We start from the raw sequence: 18,454 nt of genomic DNA on the forward strand, positions 1-18,454 counted from the left end.
CACACACACAATTAAGAATACTGCAAGTGTTAAACCTGGCTGGATGCAATAATGACGCTTGATAGCTTGTCCTCCTTTCCTAATCAAATGTATGTGAGAGAGTACTGTTCTTTGGCTAAATTCTAATTCTAACATTTCAGCCAAAATTTTGCGAATGGCCACCACAATTACATTATCCATGCATAGTAAAGCATAGTGACTTTAAGAGTTTTAAGTAACAATTATAGAGTTCATATTATTTACCACTTATTAGCATACAAAGTATCATCATGAATCTTTCTGGCATTTTATGTTACGCTGAACATAAATATACGGAAGCACACACAGAAACAAACAAACGCACCTACACACACACACACACACACACACACACACACACACACACAAACACACACACACACACATACATACATACATACACGAAACAAAACTTCCATTTTTATGGAGGTCAGTTTTTCATCAGAATGTACTCTTCTTTCTATAGACATAAATGAATGTGACGCTGCAAACGGAGACTGTGGACAGTTCTGTAACAACACTGAGGGGAACTTCAGCTGTTACTGTGCCACTGGTTACAGTCTGGGGGCGGACCGTTTGACTTGTGATGGTTAGAGATTCTCTTGTTACAGATAGAGCATTCAAGAAGCCGCTATCAGTTTATAACGATAACGATTCCTCCAAAATAGATATACTAGAAATACAGATCTCTATATGTATCTTTATCCATATGTATCTTTTTTTATTTATTTCAACTTTGTAAAAAGGTCATGGGAAAACAGGACTGTCTTTTAGACTCCCTGACCAGAATTAAGATAGAAATGTCCTTTTCAATAAATAATGCATACAAAGAAAATAACAATGATGGTACTTGTGACAGAAAATACTGATAACAATAATTGTAGCAAAATAATAAAGTGATAAAATGATGAAAGAAGTCGCAAATAACTGGTCACATTTAGACCAAAAACAATAATTGAAACAACAATTGAGACAATAATTGAAACAATAATTGAAACAACAATTGTTAAAAAATATCAATAGTGTTTAATAGTAGCAAATAATAATGATAACAATTTGAAAAATGACAGTTTGACAGTGGGAAATCCAGGTGCAGATGTTGTTAGGGTTCTTGCTATCTTAATCCATCCCTGTATCACAGACTGTATATAAAGCGTGTTATTTTGTTTTCGGGGCTTTTATCTAGATACTTTTGACGCAGATTTACAGTACTTTCACACGATTTTTTAAAGATCTCCATTAGTATGGTAAATTCCATGCTATTCTTGTTGGAGTCCAGCAACAGTACGGCTTGCATAGTAATTGCACAATTGTGATAACATCGCAAAACCAGTAAATAACCAATTAGTAAAATGCTCTTTTTTCAGGTTTTGACCCGGTTTCGCATCTCTCCTGCTCGACCATAACGACTACATCAATATCCATCACCTGGATCAAGCCAGCCTCTGATATAATTGGATACAGTATCATATACACACCTACACAAGGTTAGTGTCCATCAAATTACATTCCATACAACTGCGTATGTGAGGTCGTGCGGCGTAACTGAATAGAGCTCGGCTCAGAAACAGAGATTTCGAGTTTGCCACCGATCTTGTGCCATTGGAAAAAAGGCTCTTTACAATTTACATTTTTTCACTTAACGCTACATTTTTTCACTTAATTCAAGTAGAAATAATAAATAAGTATGTCTGTTGTGTGCATTTGTCTGCGTTGGTCGCGGCATAAAATAAGTTGAAAAAACTTACGTGTGCCATCGCCATGACCTGTAATGAATGTTGGAATAAAGAAGTGCATATTTTTTGTTTCCTGTCGATTGTATGCTCACATGACATTCATTTTACGCTTTGAATCAGAATGCTTAGGTTTACCATCAGGTATAATTGTTGACAATGCAAGTAATCATCATAAGCATGACGTTTTGTATTTTATTGGTTCGCTGAGAAAGTATTTTCTTCAGGATTCTTTCAGCCCTCGCCGAAGACCTCCACCAGGAGTCCTGGCGACACTAATACAACCATATCTGGCCTGTTCAGTGGAGTCCAGTACTCCATTTCCGTTCTTGCATTTGGACTTTGGAATGATAGCGCGAATGTCAGCATTGAGTGTATAACTGGTGAGTAAAGAATAAACTCATGTCTTAGAAAATAGTTTAATTGATTATGCTTTAAATGCTAACTATCATTACTGTCATTTTCTATACAATGTTACTGTAATTCTAACCGAGAAAACTGAAGCAAGAGTATATACATGTCTTCGGGTGTGGTGTTGTAGCTTGGACGTAGTGTGCATCTGAAAAAAATTAAATTAAGAACCAATTAAAAATTGAATTAAGAACCAATATATATATATACACATTTTTGTTCCTTATTCCTTGTTACAAATGAAGGGCTCCAGCCTCCCACCAATGTCTCCTTTAGTTCGGATAGCCATGAGTCGGTCACTGTTCATTGGTCACATCCTGGTCGAACCCTGGTGCTTGGCTACAGGGCGTGGTTGACAGACAAGGAAACTATGTCCATGATTTCTTCACGGCACCTTCCCCAGACAGCTACGTCGGCTACCTTCACTTCTCTAGTTCCTGCCACGGAGTACGTGTTAGCCGTAAGCTGTATCAGCGAGTTCCTTGAAGGACCACAGACAGAATTAACAATAATAACAGGTGAAAAAAAAAACAGTCCTATGAAATAATATGTGTGATTTTTTTTACTCCGTTAATGAGGTCAGAAGCCTGCGGCGGAGTCTTAAGATCTTGCGGTCAGTTTGCTGCATTCTTGTGTTGGTTTGCAGGTCGAGTTCAGTTCCTTTCTATGTCATCTTCGGTTCTACTATAGACTAGTCTACATCTGTCTTTTGATAGCTAAAATGGCAAAGTCACACCCTTTATAACCATTGTTACCAATTGTGATTTTTTTTAAAATAAGTTTTGACATCCTACCCACAGAGACCGACCCTCCGGTGCGTCTATTTGCGGACGGCATACATCACAACAGTTTGGCCTTGTTCTGGACCCCGCCTGTTGCCAGGCTCACGGGATACGAACTCACGTACGGCAGCACAGAACGACACAGAAAACGAAGATCCACAACTTCCGTCATCCTACCTGGTAACAGCGATAACTATCTGGTCCAAGACCTGGTCCCTGCCACACAGTACACATTCAGCTTGACGGCGGTCAGTCGTTTTGGGCGGAGCACAACAATAACGTTAACGGCAACAACAGGTACACAAACAAACAACATAGAACTATATCAGACTCCAGTGGCCCCGGTTTCCATTATATTGTTGTGTTGCATTGTATTATTTTATATTATATTGTATTTACAGTCAGTATCAAATTTAATTGTATACAGCTGTGAGAAAATTATGTGACGTAATTCAGGAAAAGCACATCTGTGCCCTACGCTGCCTTACCGATGTGCGTTTGATTGTGTAAGAGAAACAATAAACAGATATCATCCATAATTAAAACAAGATAAAGATAAGCATGTTGTATAATAGTATATCAAGAAAACATTTCAGGTTGCAAATTAATACACTGCATTTGTGGTTCAAACAGAAATCCTAATACTTATTATCGTTTTCTAATGGTTTTTCTTTGTATTCTGAAGGCACGGATCCACCATTAAATTTCAACGTTCACAAGGTTTCCTCCACCTGGATGCATGTAAAATGGACACCACCTGTAGCAGCTGTTGTCTCCTATGACCTTGAGGTAGTAGAAGCTGCAGGCCAGGTCGAAACTACGCACTTTAGGTGAGTAAATGGGGACACTGTGTCATTTAATGGAAATTATCATATAGCCAGGTGGCGTTGACCAATCAGAAGCCCCCATTCCATATTGATTATGACACCATAATGTCACAGTTAGCTTGATACTATTGAAGTATTGCAAAATCATCCCAAGTGTCCTTTATTTGCACAATATACCCCTTAAATAATCCCACATTACAAAGCACACATATACAAATGTCAATGCAAAGCATATTTTTCAATACTTGCTGTCATAATACCTACTAATATAGGCAAAAAATATATACTTTGTCTTTGGACTAGGAGAGAGGCCAGTTCCGGATTAATGGAGTGTTGAAATGTATAGTTGTATTGAATGACACGCATTTTAGAGAAAGAAAACGAAGTAACGAAGTAGAGTAACACACAACATAATACTACCAATAAACAACAACCTTTACGACAAACTACTGTATTTTCTTCTTTTTTTTTCACTGTACTGTTATGTTCGCTGTTTTCATTGTCACTTCTATACAGTGAACTTATCATTGCGGTTAACAAATAATTCCTGGACTTTCTTTTTCCTGCACCTGTTGCCACCGCGAACATATAGTTCCGTGAACATGTCCATTTTTCTCAAACCGTGAACTTTTGCTACCTTGAACATAAAGTGAACTACATTATGGTAATAAGAACCCAATTTTCATGAGTTCTATTAGTTTAACAATCTCATAAATTTGCCAATTGATGTTAATTTTTGAGTATGATATATCATAACGTCTGGTTTCGACTTTACATACAGCATACCCCCTTCTTTAACTGCTTTCAACGTAACGAATCTCGTCCCAACGGCAATGTACATCATCCGGATTGCAGCAGTCAGTGTGTACGGGCGAAGCGTCAGCATCGCGACCTTTGGCAGTACAGGTATAGCAGTGTACAAAATCCTTTTTTGAACCTACGGCAAAAATTAGGTTGCCCATCAGAATTTTAGGTTGCCCCACCTATAAGTTACTACTTTCCTCAAATTAAGTAACGTTACGTCGATGAAGGTTAGACATCCAGGTAATAAGTCACTGACGAAAGCTAGTGGATACTAGCTGAAACGTCTGACGTTTTCAAAATCATATCCAGTTGCTTGAGTAACTGCTTTTTGGCGTAAGTAACGTTACATACATAAGCCTTTGACAATATTTCAACAGCCTATAGTTAACTCATACTAGTAATAGCCATTAATACCTAAAATTGAAAAGCATCTACCGGATACGGTGGTGCAAGCCACGTAGGCATGATGGGGGGGGGGGGTTCTTAAAATTCAGGTAGCACACTGGGCTACCTAGGTTCAAAAATGGGTTGCCCCAAGTAGAATTTGGTTGCCCGGGGCAACTGGACAACCAGGCATTTTGCACGCTGTATAGTCATTCATTGCTTGACTCAATCTCGGTTTATATGAAGATTGCAACAACGGCGATACACAGTATCTGATGTACCTGTTGATACCTTTAAAGTTAGTAGAGTTGCGCCCAAAACAATTATTCAAGCAACTGGATGTGATTTTAGATACAGTCAGGGGTTTCAGGGAGCACTCACTACCTTTCATCAGTGACACCGGAGTGTTGTCAGACAAGCAGGTTTATAAGTACGAACTATTCATTGATTACAAATAGGTCAAGGGAAATTGTTTGAAAGTCCCCAAAAGAAACAAAAGTTAGACAAGTCAAGACAAGACAAGGACATTTAAATTAGTTAGGTAGCTCCTGTTGTTTCACAACAGAAGCTTAAGTGCTGTCTGTTCTCTGTGCTTGGAGCTTTATTAATAGCAGAGTTGTTTTGTTTTACCAATTGTTGTTGTTGTGTTGCAATTTAAAATAAAAAGCGGCAAGATGTATCCGTTTTCAATCAAACATTGCTAAAAACATCGGTATGAATCACAAAACTCATTTATTGCATTAGAAATCTATATATGCATACAATTAATTTTTCTATGGCTCATCAATTTAATCATCAATACAGCATTTCAAACCGTGTAAATTTACACCATTGTGGTGTAAATGTTTTAACAGGTTTAATCGCTATTCTAGATAGGAAATCATAAGTAACATTTAAACCATGTGCATCCGAACACAGATACCGTCAATGACTTTATACCGTCAATGACAATGTCGAAAAGGAAAAGCACAACATCAGCTACAACAACAACAGAGAGCCATGTGTTTATGACCACAGATGCGTTCTGGTTTAATCAAGTCTCCAAAATGTACACCAACCCTAGCACAGGTAACAATTATAACTGTCTTTTAATACCCTTGTCCTGCGGAGTACAATATTATTGTTGTTCTGCACATACAGTACCATCTATATACTGTAGCACCCTGTGTAGGTACGATTGGGGGTGTTTCTCGCGCAACGCATCACACCGCAGCGAAACGCAATGAACGAGGAAGTAACCATGCCACCGCAGGGCAAAAAAATGGGTGTCTATGATCTAATTAAGACATAAAATTATTGAAAAATATTGTGCCAGGAATGCCAGCACGACAAAGGGTAAGCTCTAACTGTTGAGACGTTATCTGATATGAAAGTTTGCGTGAGCCTCCGAAACCGTTAACCCCCGTGGCCCCGGATAAGTGCAAGTCATGTTATTAAGGTGTCCCTTATCAATCTTGAATTACTTTGCAGATTCTACACCAGAATTGAAACGATTTGTACTACAGGAACTCGAAACAACATCGATGGCTGCTAAAACAGGTTAGTGTAGGAATCTGAAACGCACTTCTGTGTTATCCATTTGAACCAAGCCAGCAAACCATTGATTTTCATCTCTAGTATGGAAAGTCCAATATAGACGTGAAAAAAGTATCAAATAGTAAATTCTTAACACCGAATGCCATTGTAGTAGTCTAATATTCATTATGAATAACTTACCAATTGCTACAATCTATACACTTTTTGACATTTTACAGATTACCATCTCCAAAATGCTGTATCGACAACACATATGACATTACCCGGTACGTTTACAGCAAAGGCATACACATTTGTTTGATATTTAATGCCATATCTAGTCATACTTTATTCATTGAATAAGTCAGGATATTTGTCAGAGTCACATTCTAGGGTTACCAATGTCTGGACTTCACATTATGGCACGGGTTCTTCCATTTTTTCTTGATGCATATAATGATAGTAGATGATATATTATGATTTTTTTGAGTTGCTAAAAGATGTTACTCATGGTGTCATTCTTTTTTTCATTTTTCAGGTATCGGGTATGACAGAGGGGCGGATCATACTATAAAACCAACGCTAAGTATCGTTCAAAGGGTAAAATGACGTTTTGTTTCAAAATACTGAATTTACGTTATCTTGTCTGCATGTTTTTAATTCACGCTTTGTAGTGACGCTCATAACATCACATTCAAGTTCCTCTGTTTGTCTTGTGTAGATAAGACATCTGGAAGATCAAGTGGATAAATCCTTGCAAGAAGAAACGTCTTCGGAAAATGTCATCAACATCATAAGAGAAATCTATAATCTGTTCCAAACGGGAACATTCCCAGTGTCTTCAACTGACTTTCCTATTGAACTGGTAGGGCGAAATTCTGTACCCATTACTTGCATTTCATTTGCACGTTTTTTTTATCTACGTAAAACAATGTTTTTTTAAGCACCACGCTTATAATCTGTATGTTATTCCCAACAGGAAGCAGCTATAGAACTGTTTAGGAAGTCTTCGGAACTCATAAGGGCTTCACAGAATACAAAAATATCAACGATGGAGACAGTAAATAAGAGTAAGAAGTTAAAAATACAGTTCAATGTACTTTCGTTGACATTCGTGAATGTTACATAATGTTGTTTTTTTCTATATTAACGTTAACTAATAATGTATTTTACCGTTTATTAGTTTTATGTATGTTGTTGTTTTATGTATGCCAATTTTTAATTACTACCAATTTGCTTTTGACGTGATGTTTGGTCACTTCAATAATAATAATTATTATTATTATCATTATTGCTTTTAAGGAGCAATCTATTTCATCTTTGGAAATTTTTAACTTTAGAATCTTTTCTATTTATTAACCATTATGATATGATGACTGGAAAGAGAGAGTAGACTCGGTCCGGGCTAGCCGCCCGATTTGATGATGATGATGATGATATTTATGTTCTTTGACTACTTAAGTCGCAGTACACACAGTTTCCAGTCTGGTCCAGATGCTGCCTGTAGGACATTTTACGATTCTTGACGCCTCTGCGGGTCTTTTCAAAATGGACGTCATCGATATCACCTCGGTAGATGTTTCCCCTAAACAACAGCTGAAGGCCATTAGAGACAAGCAGCTAAATTTTCATCTTAAGGTCGGTTGTAAGCCTCATAATTTATCTATTTCACCGTTGATTGCACATTGGTATTTTTTCTACCTTCATGAGATAACACTGAGACTTTTTAGAAGCCGTGGCTAGGGTGTGGGCTGTGAGTTGGGTGGAGAAAATGCCAGGCAAAATTACAGAGTAGGGGTGGGGCAACCAGGCATTGGAGATTGACATAGGAAAGTCTCAGTACTATAATTAGTTTGTACAATAACCCCTTTCTTTAAAAAAAAACTGATCTTTAAGATTCATAATACCAACTTTTTTTTTCTTTGATACAATATATGGACAATACAAAATGAAGTAATATATGTATTTTGATGATGAATGTACCTAAATATTGCATTTTATATTTCAGCTTCGTCAAGCTGGCTTGTCTTTGACGGAAGCCATCGAGAGATCCGCAAACGCTTTACTGGCTATATTGCCAATTGCGAAGGAGTACTATACGACATTTCAAGACGAAAATGTCATGGCAGTGTTAGCAAGATCAACCACCGGTAATGGCGTGATACTCAGTAGGAATGAAGTAAACATCTCAGCCTCTATTATAAACTGTTGGTTTAATGGCAGTGCAGATGCTACGGTGAGTTACTTATTACTGTTCTCTACATTTAATTCCCTACATAATTTATGCACGTCGGTTTGATAAAAATAGTTCTGTTTGCATTTAATGTAAATTAGATCAACAGAACTTCTTTGATCAAAACACTGAAATACATCGAGTTTAAAATCGTTATTTGAAGAAAAAGTTGTTTTTTTCTAATCTGGTAACTCTGTGTTTGACAAAAAACATTTTATACAACCTATCTTCTGAAATGGACCGACTAAAAGATCTTTGCAAAGTTCAAACTATCATGTTATGAAAAATCAAGCATACAAAGACATTTGTAAAATGTTTGATTATTCAAGCCATACTAATCATATTCTCATATTCTGTAATAGATGGTAATAATGGAGAGGAACCTGTTTTCCTGGAACATATCCACATCTGGGCAAAATGTCACCACACCTATAATCATATTTTCGTTGGGAGGTCAACACATTAAAAACTGCAGTATGCAGCTGGATTTCTCGATTCCAATGGCATTTGAACGAACTGAGGGACCGAGGCGTAGACGTAGAGGTCTGCAGGGAGAAGGACTTAACGAGACGCAGTTCGGAGTAAGTGGTGTCGATGCCGCACGAGTAAGCGACATCAAATCAAATCTGTTTTTATGATCAACTTTGCACACGTGCTGAATCCCTTCAAAAACAACTGAATTGCGTTGAAATTTTACAGATAGATTTTAAAAGCATGTTACATTTGCAAAATTACAATGCAGTACACATGGGCTTACAGTACCATCATTGCACATTCACAATGCTTAACAATGTGTTTTGAGTCTTTCGTGGTTCTCAGAGAGAAAAAAAGAAGACGTTGCAGGGGTGGGGTGGGTGGATGGGGGGTCTCGTAGTATTCTTTTCAGTTCTCTTACAAATGCCTCCTTCTCCGGGACTTAAAGAGGAAGGTTGGACTATAAAACCACCCAATAAATTCGGGTACTGTAAACTCTCACAGCTCATTCTGCAACTGGCAGCCGTGGTGAACACATGGGGAGAGCTAGGCTGAGATAGTATACCAAGTACACCTCTTCAACATTATGTGGAGACATGGATATGTACATGAAAAGTACATATAATATTTTACTAAACAACAAGAATATAGACTAATAACTACACAGGCATGTACTATGCCAATCCTGGTAAACTGGATCTATTCAGCATTTCAGACTTGGATTCTAATATATAATGCAAGAAGCCGCCAAATGTGTTTCTACATGTTTCTACATTGTATATTTGTTAACATACGACTATCATATCTGATTCAATAGAAATCTAGTTTGGCTGTGGATAAGACGTGCAATTTGTGATTACAGATATAAGTTTTGAAACAAACACGGAAGCTTGACAGAGGCTCATCTCTGCTGGAATTGTTCAAATTGGAAACTGTAGGCCCTTATCATGTATAACGACTGCCAAGTAAATGTTACATGGATTGTGTTTAGGTTTGCTACAACTGTCTGTGTCATTCCTTGTATGGCAATGTTTTGTTGAAAAACTAGTGAAGATAAAATACAACATTTTTCAAAACTTCAAACGTCGGTTAATATGCAAATCACTGTCTGTCGTCTGCTCCCATTGTTTCCACTGGCAGTCGGGTTCAGACACCCCGTGGCTTATAATCCATTTATGATGTTGGGAGGATGTGCGGGGTCAATTTAGCTACTAGATCCTCACAGGGGATAGTTTCTTTATTGGTGGAGGACCCTGGGTCCTCCAAATTCCTCTTTAAAGGTGGGTTAATTCAAAAGCCAAACTAATTATGTTTACCTCCGCAGAAGGTAACATATTGTTCTTGCTCTGTTTCTTCTTCATCTTCTTCTTCTCAAAAACATAGAAAAACAACGGCCTGAGCCAGACGCCTGTCACTACACCATGGTAACTAGTGTTGGGTTACATCATGTTGCAATTTCATAGCAGAAGGGATTTAGACTTCTGTCACCAGATAGTGCTGGAGTAAAAATGATAGAACAGACCATATGTGAAGGTAAACAGTATACCATTCTATGCACTATATTTTCATTTTCTGTAACAGATGGTAACAATGAAGAGAAACCTGACGATGGCGTACCATGCGTTCGATGTCCCAGCTTCTACTGTTGTGGTTGTTATCCGGCTGTCGTGGTGGGATCACGCTGCAGCCTACAGGGTCTTCCTCCGTTACGACTCACCACCGACAGAGGAGCTGTATGACGACATGCACATAGCCATGGAGGAAGATGTTGTTCTAGCCTGGCACAGAGGAACAAGGAGCCTGCGGACATGGATACCCGCTCTCGATTCACGCAGGGGAAAACTGTACGTTGGGATACAGGCAGCAGGTATCTTAACATGAGTTATGATTCATTTACAGATGATTAAGCAAAAAAGAACATTTCATGTCAATTTTACAACACCTGTGCAGTGATTTCCATGTCAGGATGATGGAATTGTGTTCAGATTATACCATGTACAACTGTAGCAATGATCGCCAGTCCTTTGTTTCAAATTGTATATCGGTGATGCAGCTTTCGTTATTATCGTTATGATGATATTAGAAACATAACTATAAGTAAATAACCTTCTCATCGGTAGTATTGAGTCTGAAAAGTAGTTTGTGATGTAACGTTGCTTACATTCTTATGCAACCGAACTGTTTATTAGGACGTCGACCTACCCCTTTATCCGAAGATTACGAACTGCTGGTATCAACAGTGAGTTGCTTAAGCTGGGAATTTTCGTCAGAGAAATGGGGAGACACCAACTGCGGGGTTAGAAAACTTCATATTACCTTATTTTTATTCAATTTTCATGTATTCGTTTACGCATTGGTTTACTTGAAGCTATCCGGCGATTTTCAATTTCCCTAGCCCTGCAAATATGTAACAAATCATTACTTAAGTAACATAAATAAGACAATAAAAGGTAGCTTATTATAAGTACAATATGGTGGAATTCTTCAGAATAGTACAACAAGCAAATAAAGTACATACAGCAAATCAAGTAAAAAAAGTAAATGTAGATCTTATCTTAACTAAGTCCTAACACCATAGTCCTCCTGTGCATACAGTCACATTGACCAGGAAGTTTCCATCCTTGTCTAAACTTCATCTAAATTTACATTAAAAGAAATAAAATATATAATATTTCCTTACATTTGTCTCCACCAATTGCAAGTCATGGTACATCTTAGACTATATATACATCTCGCATTATGATGCCTCGAGTTTCTGTTCTTTTGATTTTCGTTTCAAAACAAACGCTGGCAACTGTAAGCACTAATATGTTAATTGTAAATATATGTAATATATAAGATATAAATACTTTAATGCCAAAGTCAGATAAAAAAAATATGCTGGTTCAGAGTCTTTTACTGGCAGTTTTTTTAAAGCTGTCAACTTAACCAAGTTTATGCTCACTTTGCTATTAGGTTCTCTTGGATCTATCCAACAGTGCCATTAGATGCAATTGCAGCTTTCCCGGGCTCAAGGCAGTCGTCGGTGCCAGCGTACACTTTCCTCCAAATTCTATTGACTTCGACAACGTCTTTGGAAATCCCGAGAGCCTGAATGACAACAACATTGTGTTTTACGTGGTTATCGGCGAGTGGGCTCTCTACCTCTTGTTGATGATCTTCCTCAATATGGACTTTCAGCGTCTGCGAGTGAGTATCATATTTATCATATTGTGTCAAATCTAGTAAGCATCATAGGACTATACTGATTTAATTATATTGAGGACATCCTATAGGACGCAAGACTGCAATATTTTTTTATGTTTTTATGTGTTGTACATATTGTAATTGTCGTGAATCTGTATGTTCTGTTCGTACCTACGTTGTATTTTTATGTACATGTATATGTAAGTTCAGCACAATTCACCGGTCCATAATTTTTTATGTACTGCTGCTATGTTGACCACTGTTTTAACAAAAAATAAAGAATAAAAAGTTGGAATGAGACTTCATCGTCACGGTGAAATTTAAGTGGTCACGAAAGCTAAACAAATGATTAGAACGGTATAGTGCCTTATTGTTCGTTTACATCTCCTTGGAAGATTTGGTGGTGCATCCATCATCATCATCGTCACCTTTTGACCTGTTTTATCATTCCTGTACGGTAAAGAAACGGTGTGGTTGTAAACTATCCTTGGGAGAAAACGGACGGAAATTGATGCGAGCGAGGACCGATTCAGAAGTCTTTATCAGATTCTTTTGCAGGCTGAATACATACATAGTGGAAATCGGCCTCAAAAAGGGATATGCTTGGTCAGAGGAGTAGGCCGGCCAGAGAGGGTCCATTTGGAGACTAATGCTAAGTCAGTGTGGGCTTACGGCGACGGTGGAATTTATGTTTTCATATATGAATGAATGAATGAATGAATGAATATGTCTATCTTCTTTAATTGCATTTTTACTTCTTTGCTTCTACACCAGGAGAAGATGAGACATAATTCAACCGCTCCCAACAGGAAGGGCCAGTTGGCACAACTGTCCATCCTTCCGCCAGACAGGATGCCGGCCCCGTGCCTGTATCAGATCACCGTAAATACTGGCTCTATGTTTGGTGCCGGCACCTCGGCACGGATTGGGTTCCAAGTGTTTGGATCGAGGTGCAAGACCGCAGTCAAAACGTTAAATCCCAGAGGAGAAGTAAGTATATATGACACTGCCATTTTTTTACACCCACTATTTTCAAATAAATTGATGTCTCAATCAGGTCACAGACCGTTCACCTTTTTTTGCCCTGCTGTAGCGTTGTTATTCCGCATGTATTGCGTGTCGCTGCGGTATGACGTGTTGCACGAGAAATACCCCCCAAATCTATATATTCATGGTGCTATAAAGATGTTACCGTGTGTGCAACCCACATATATAGGCTCCGCAGGACAAGGAACCAGTTTTCTCTGGTTGAACAGTTGTATACAGTATTTCGTTTTGCAGCTATTACTTCGTGGTGGGTCGTATGACTTCATTATGCCGACGAAAAAAACACTTGGCCATTTGGAAGTACTACATATCTGGCACGACAACACTGGTGGTGGTTACGCTGCCTCTTGGTACTTGAGAGACATTATCGTTAAGGATATGCAAACGGACACAGTGTAAGATCATTATGTTGCCTTTAAAATTGTGCATTATAAGTTGTTCGACTTGACAGCAGATGTATCAGTTGAAATTATCAGTTAGTTTAAAACTATTTGAGAAACTGATATTATTCAATATGACATACACTGATATTGATCAACGTACAAACATCCTGTTGGAGACAGTTTTTTTTTATTACATTAATCGCAGAAGTAACTGAATTGTACTGATCTTTAACTAAAAGTACAGCTACTTTTTAACTAGTAAAATCGCAAACCATATCAAACACAAATCAAATGTAACATGCTTTGTTAAAAAACAAATTTAATGTAATTAACTCTAGTACAATGTAAGAAATGAATATAGTGCTTAAAGGTTAATGTTCACATATAAGATAATTCAAAATTAATTTTTTTTAATTTCTAAATTTTCAAATTTTAAATTTTTTCTAATTTTCTTTTGTTTTTATTTTTTATAAAAACAAAAGAAAATTAGAAAAGAATTATATATATTAAAATATATATTTAAAATTAAATTTTGAAATTTAAATGTACTTTTCAGATACCAGTTCATTTGTTATGACTGGTTGTCTGACGTGATAGGTGACTGCCGTGTCCAAAAAGTTCTGCACGCTGCGACTCGAGAACAGCAGCGATCGTTCAGCACGTTGTTTCGCGAGAACGCCGACGCGATGTTCTACGACCAACACTTGTGGACATCTCCTATTCTTTCGCCTGAAGGTAACGTTAGCAATTGATCAAACGTTGGCAGGGAGTTTATATCGTCCACCGTCTCTATTTAGGGATGGCCCTGATATATATATGGCCACCCCACGTATGACCAACGTTTGCTGACGTCAAGGATTCGTTACGTCTCGTCTAAATAAGGTCACGTGTCCGTAACCATTTACGTTTAGGGATGTTTCATTAATTATCGCGATGGAGGCGACAATGGTCAATTTATTTATTTATCTTAACAACGTATGGGTAGTCTCTTCAGCCCCGCGGGGCTGATTTCCAAGAGAGCCCATAATAAATAAACAAGAATATAATGCAAACAAGGATACAGAAAAGATAATATAACATAAATTAAATCAACATAAATTAAGCACAACAGTCGGTCAGTGGTCTTTGGAGGGCCAGAGGTCAAATTCCGAGTAACTTAGGAAATGATACAAAATAGTAGTTTAATTGTCAATGAAAATTTCATCCCTTTGTAATCGTGTTGGAATACGGTTCAATTTTTATTTTACCTATATCGTAGGGTCCGGCTTTTCCAAGTCAGAACGACTGTCTTGCTGCTTTGCCGTTGCCAACAGTATGATGGTGGCCAGCGCCATGTGGTTCATGGATGACGGCGATAATTACACCAGAAACATCGTATATAACCTTGGATTTATACAATTTACCTTACAAGTAAGACGGAATTTATTTTACGCCGAAATTTACAGTAAGTTACTTACTTATTGACTGAAATTGCCATTAATGAGTACTTGCAAAGTCAGTCAGTGCAAGTACTCAGAACTAGTGGCTCCAATTTTTTTTACGTTACCTATCTACTTACTTACTTAATAGTAGGCATTTCGAAAGATGGTGGTAGCAATTTAGGTCTGTTGTACTGCGACTCCCCTAGCCAACCTTGTGGGCTGAAAGAGAGGGATGGCAAGCACACTTACAAACTTACCAGTGCATCCAATATTCATATTGGTTTTGTACTTACGTTACCTTTGTACGTCTAATATGCAAAATTTTGTAAAATTAGTTACATATGTAGTTTCCTGGTCACGGAAGATGACAGCAGTCAGCATGCCTACCTTACTGCCGGTTACCATAAGTTTGACACTTGATTATAAATAACTGACCCACTCAGTATCCGGTTTAGTGCATATTAGTAATATCTCAAACTTAAGGCCGCAGTTACAGTATGATAAATGTAATAATAATGATCATTTATTTCTTTGACTTGAAGGAACTGTATGTCAGCTTGGTAACTACTGTAATAGTAATACCTGTTACCGTGCTGCCGCTTCTGTTGTTCCGGAGGGAGATACCAGTTCCAGTTACAGCTCCGGGAATAAGACTCACTAACCAATGTATGCTGTTCTTTATTTCGATGAAAATTGTTGTTTTTTGCCTCCTTTTATGGTGACAAAGGGGCTAAACTACTCTACAGGAGAAAAATGTCCAGTTTTCTTCATGTTTTGTTATGCAAATGACAACACAATTGCCACATCCATTGGCCAATACTGCATTATTATTGTTTTGACATTTAACTTTGATTTATGGACATGCTTTTGTTTTGACGCATCGGATTTTATTTGACTAATTGGCTCTTGTCCACCTTTTGTTGGTTGCCTGGTGAAACTTTGTATTGTCCTATGTAAATGTATGCTGGGCTTTACCGGAAAGCAGCTTCTACTAGCTGAATAGGCTACCCAGCCGTTTTATGATGAAATAAATTAAACAAAAACACAGATTCTACTATAAATCTAGTTATGCCTTCATGTCTTTCTTGGAACAAATCATTCACTAATCAGAAAAAGAACTGCATGAAACCTGATATTTATTCATGCCCCAAGACATGGTTTTGCGTAAAGGTTCGGTTGCTGTAGTCCCAATGTATATTGCCTGAATGTATGAATAAGTTTCGAATTTTATGCGGTGAAATTCATAGTATTCTTCTTTTTCTTGCCATGAAAAGCTGAAAAACGCTTGACCCGTTGGACTAAGTACGTGGCGTGGTTAATAGTGGTGTTGGTGTCTATCGTCTCGTCGTTCTTTGTCATCATGTATGGTTTGGACTGGGGCAAGGAGAAGAGCAAATCGTGGCTGAAGGCCTTCTTCCTCTCGTTTTGTCTATCAAGTGTTGTTGCAGAGACTTGCCAGGTAATGCTTAGGAGTCCTTGTTTAGTGGCGCAATGTTTTTATCACAAGACACGGTAACGACACACTTAAGTTTTTTTTATATTTCTACCGCTACCAACAGAGGGGACAAATGCATGAACGAACAAGAGACATGTTCATGTTCACCTGAATCAAGTGAGAAAAGTCTGGTATAGAAAGGCACTATACAATATTAGTTGTATGGCAGGATTCGAACTCGGGACCTCTTGGTTCCGAGCCGAGTCCTCTGTTCTTACGCCACACCCACTCACACACTCTGGCGTGAGTTTAATATACTTTTACACTGTACGGTGTCTAATCTATTGTCTGAAAAATTCCCAAACAAGAATGAGGACACTTTGATACTTGGTACGACCAATGTACAAAGAACTAAGTCATTTAATACTATTTCGTTTTTTTTAAATCATCGTTTAGTTATGCTTTTACGGTTCAGTATTTGCTTTCTAGCAAGTGATGAACTGTCTCTATTTTTCTCTTAGATATTCATCCTGGCACTGATAATTACGTTGATCTGTAAACTACTGACACCTTCCAACAAACTGAGGACGTACGACATTAAGGAAGAAGAGCTACATGTCCATCTTTTGAATGGCAAAGGTATACCCTCCATATAGAGTATTAAGAGCAACCCTAAATCCACAACATAACATTTTGGGTTAAGGTGATAAAACTTTGGAATACAATATTTGATGTTGTATATAACTATTATCAATAAATAAACTTTATTATTTTAAGTAGGTGCCAAGTTGGTGAATAAATGTGTAGATTGTGTTTTTTTAACATTTAAATTCTGTGATGTTTTTGTGGATTATGGATGGAAGAAATTGGTCAGTGGATCTCATTACTAATTGTAGCAAATATCTACTCTAAGCCATTTATTGCTGTATGTATATCCTTTCAGCTACAGAAAAGGTTTACCCACCTAAAGCTTCAGCCGTGCGGATGACGATTAAAAGGAAGAACTTGCAGCGGCAAAAATATTTCTCTCTTCTGAAAAACGCCACCATCATGGTCCTTTTTGTCGGTGTTCTGTACTTCATAAGCCAGCAGAACAAAGACCCATACGCCTTCCATGCATCGCAGGCGTTATCCAACAGACTCACAGATCACTTTGATTCGGTACGTAAGAGACCACTGAAACGTCAGACAGAGTAAACTAAGACTTATTATTCTAAATGATTTCTTTTGCTTACCTTGCTAACAATTGCTCGTTATCTGTTCGATTCTTAATAATCTATTACATATGTAGCCCCATCCGAGGTCATGTTCGTCGCCAGATTACCATTTCAGCTAATGAAAGATGGCAGATTGCCCTTTGAAAGTCAATCTAGCAGAAGTTTTTTTGTTTGTTTTATCGTATGTAAACTTTAGAATATTATTTCTACGTTTCATTAACATTAACGTAATACGACAGATTAAGTTCAATTAGTTGTAGCTCTTTATTTTTATTTCATTTCTTGTTTATTTTCCGTCATATTTAAACAGGGTTTCCCCCGCAGTAATGACACTGGTTTTATTGGGGCCCTGTATTACACAGATAAACAAAATACATAGAGTCACATACAATTAATTAAAGCAAGATACAATAAGTGATGACACTGACAATGATAATGAAGAAAATGGTAATTAACTAATAACAATAATAGATAATAATAATAATAACAAAACCGGTCCAGTCCGTTGTAATTTGTCGTTAGGGAGGGGTCAAAGGTCAGGCTGACTTTTGGATTTACTTTTAAAACTACACATGGACGTACAG

At 37.6% G+C, this 18,454-nt stretch overlaps 1 protein-coding gene across 1 annotated transcript in view; it reads left to right on the forward strand.

Annotated features, from left to right (window-relative positions):
• Window positions 1-18,454, forward strand: part of LOC109481778 — a 40,186-nt gene that overhangs the window by 16,670 nt on the left and 5,062 nt on the right. The window contains 21 exon segments of the mRNA XM_019784369.1: window positions 485-607; window positions 2,408-2,680; window positions 2,963-3,241; window positions 3,630-3,774; window positions 4,553-4,677; window positions 6,430-6,498; window positions 7,013-7,074; window positions 7,196-7,339; window positions 7,454-7,544; window positions 7,937-8,112; window positions 8,483-8,710; window positions 9,070-9,297; window positions 9,542-9,561; window positions 10,780-11,048; window positions 11,398-11,420; window positions 12,137-12,370; window positions 13,142-13,357; window positions 13,649-13,803; window positions 15,057-15,207; window positions 17,175-17,292; window positions 17,597-17,814. Coding sequence (XP_019639928.1) covers window positions 485-607; window positions 2,408-2,680; window positions 2,963-3,241; window positions 3,630-3,774; window positions 4,553-4,677; window positions 6,430-6,498; window positions 7,013-7,074; window positions 7,196-7,339; window positions 7,454-7,544; window positions 7,937-8,112; window positions 8,483-8,710; window positions 9,070-9,297; window positions 9,542-9,561; window positions 10,780-11,048; window positions 11,398-11,420; window positions 12,137-12,370; window positions 13,142-13,357; window positions 13,649-13,803; window positions 15,057-15,207; window positions 17,175-17,292; window positions 17,597-17,814 — 3,347 coding nt within the window.

Source organism: Branchiostoma belcheri, unplaced genomic scaffold (assembly GCF_001625305.1).
Source record: "Branchiostoma belcheri isolate BF01 breed outbred unplaced genomic scaffold, Haploidv18h27 scaffold58, whole genome shotgun sequence".
Classification (NCBI taxonomy): Eukaryota; Metazoa; Chordata; class Leptocardii; order Amphioxiformes; family Branchiostomatidae; genus Branchiostoma; species Branchiostoma belcheri.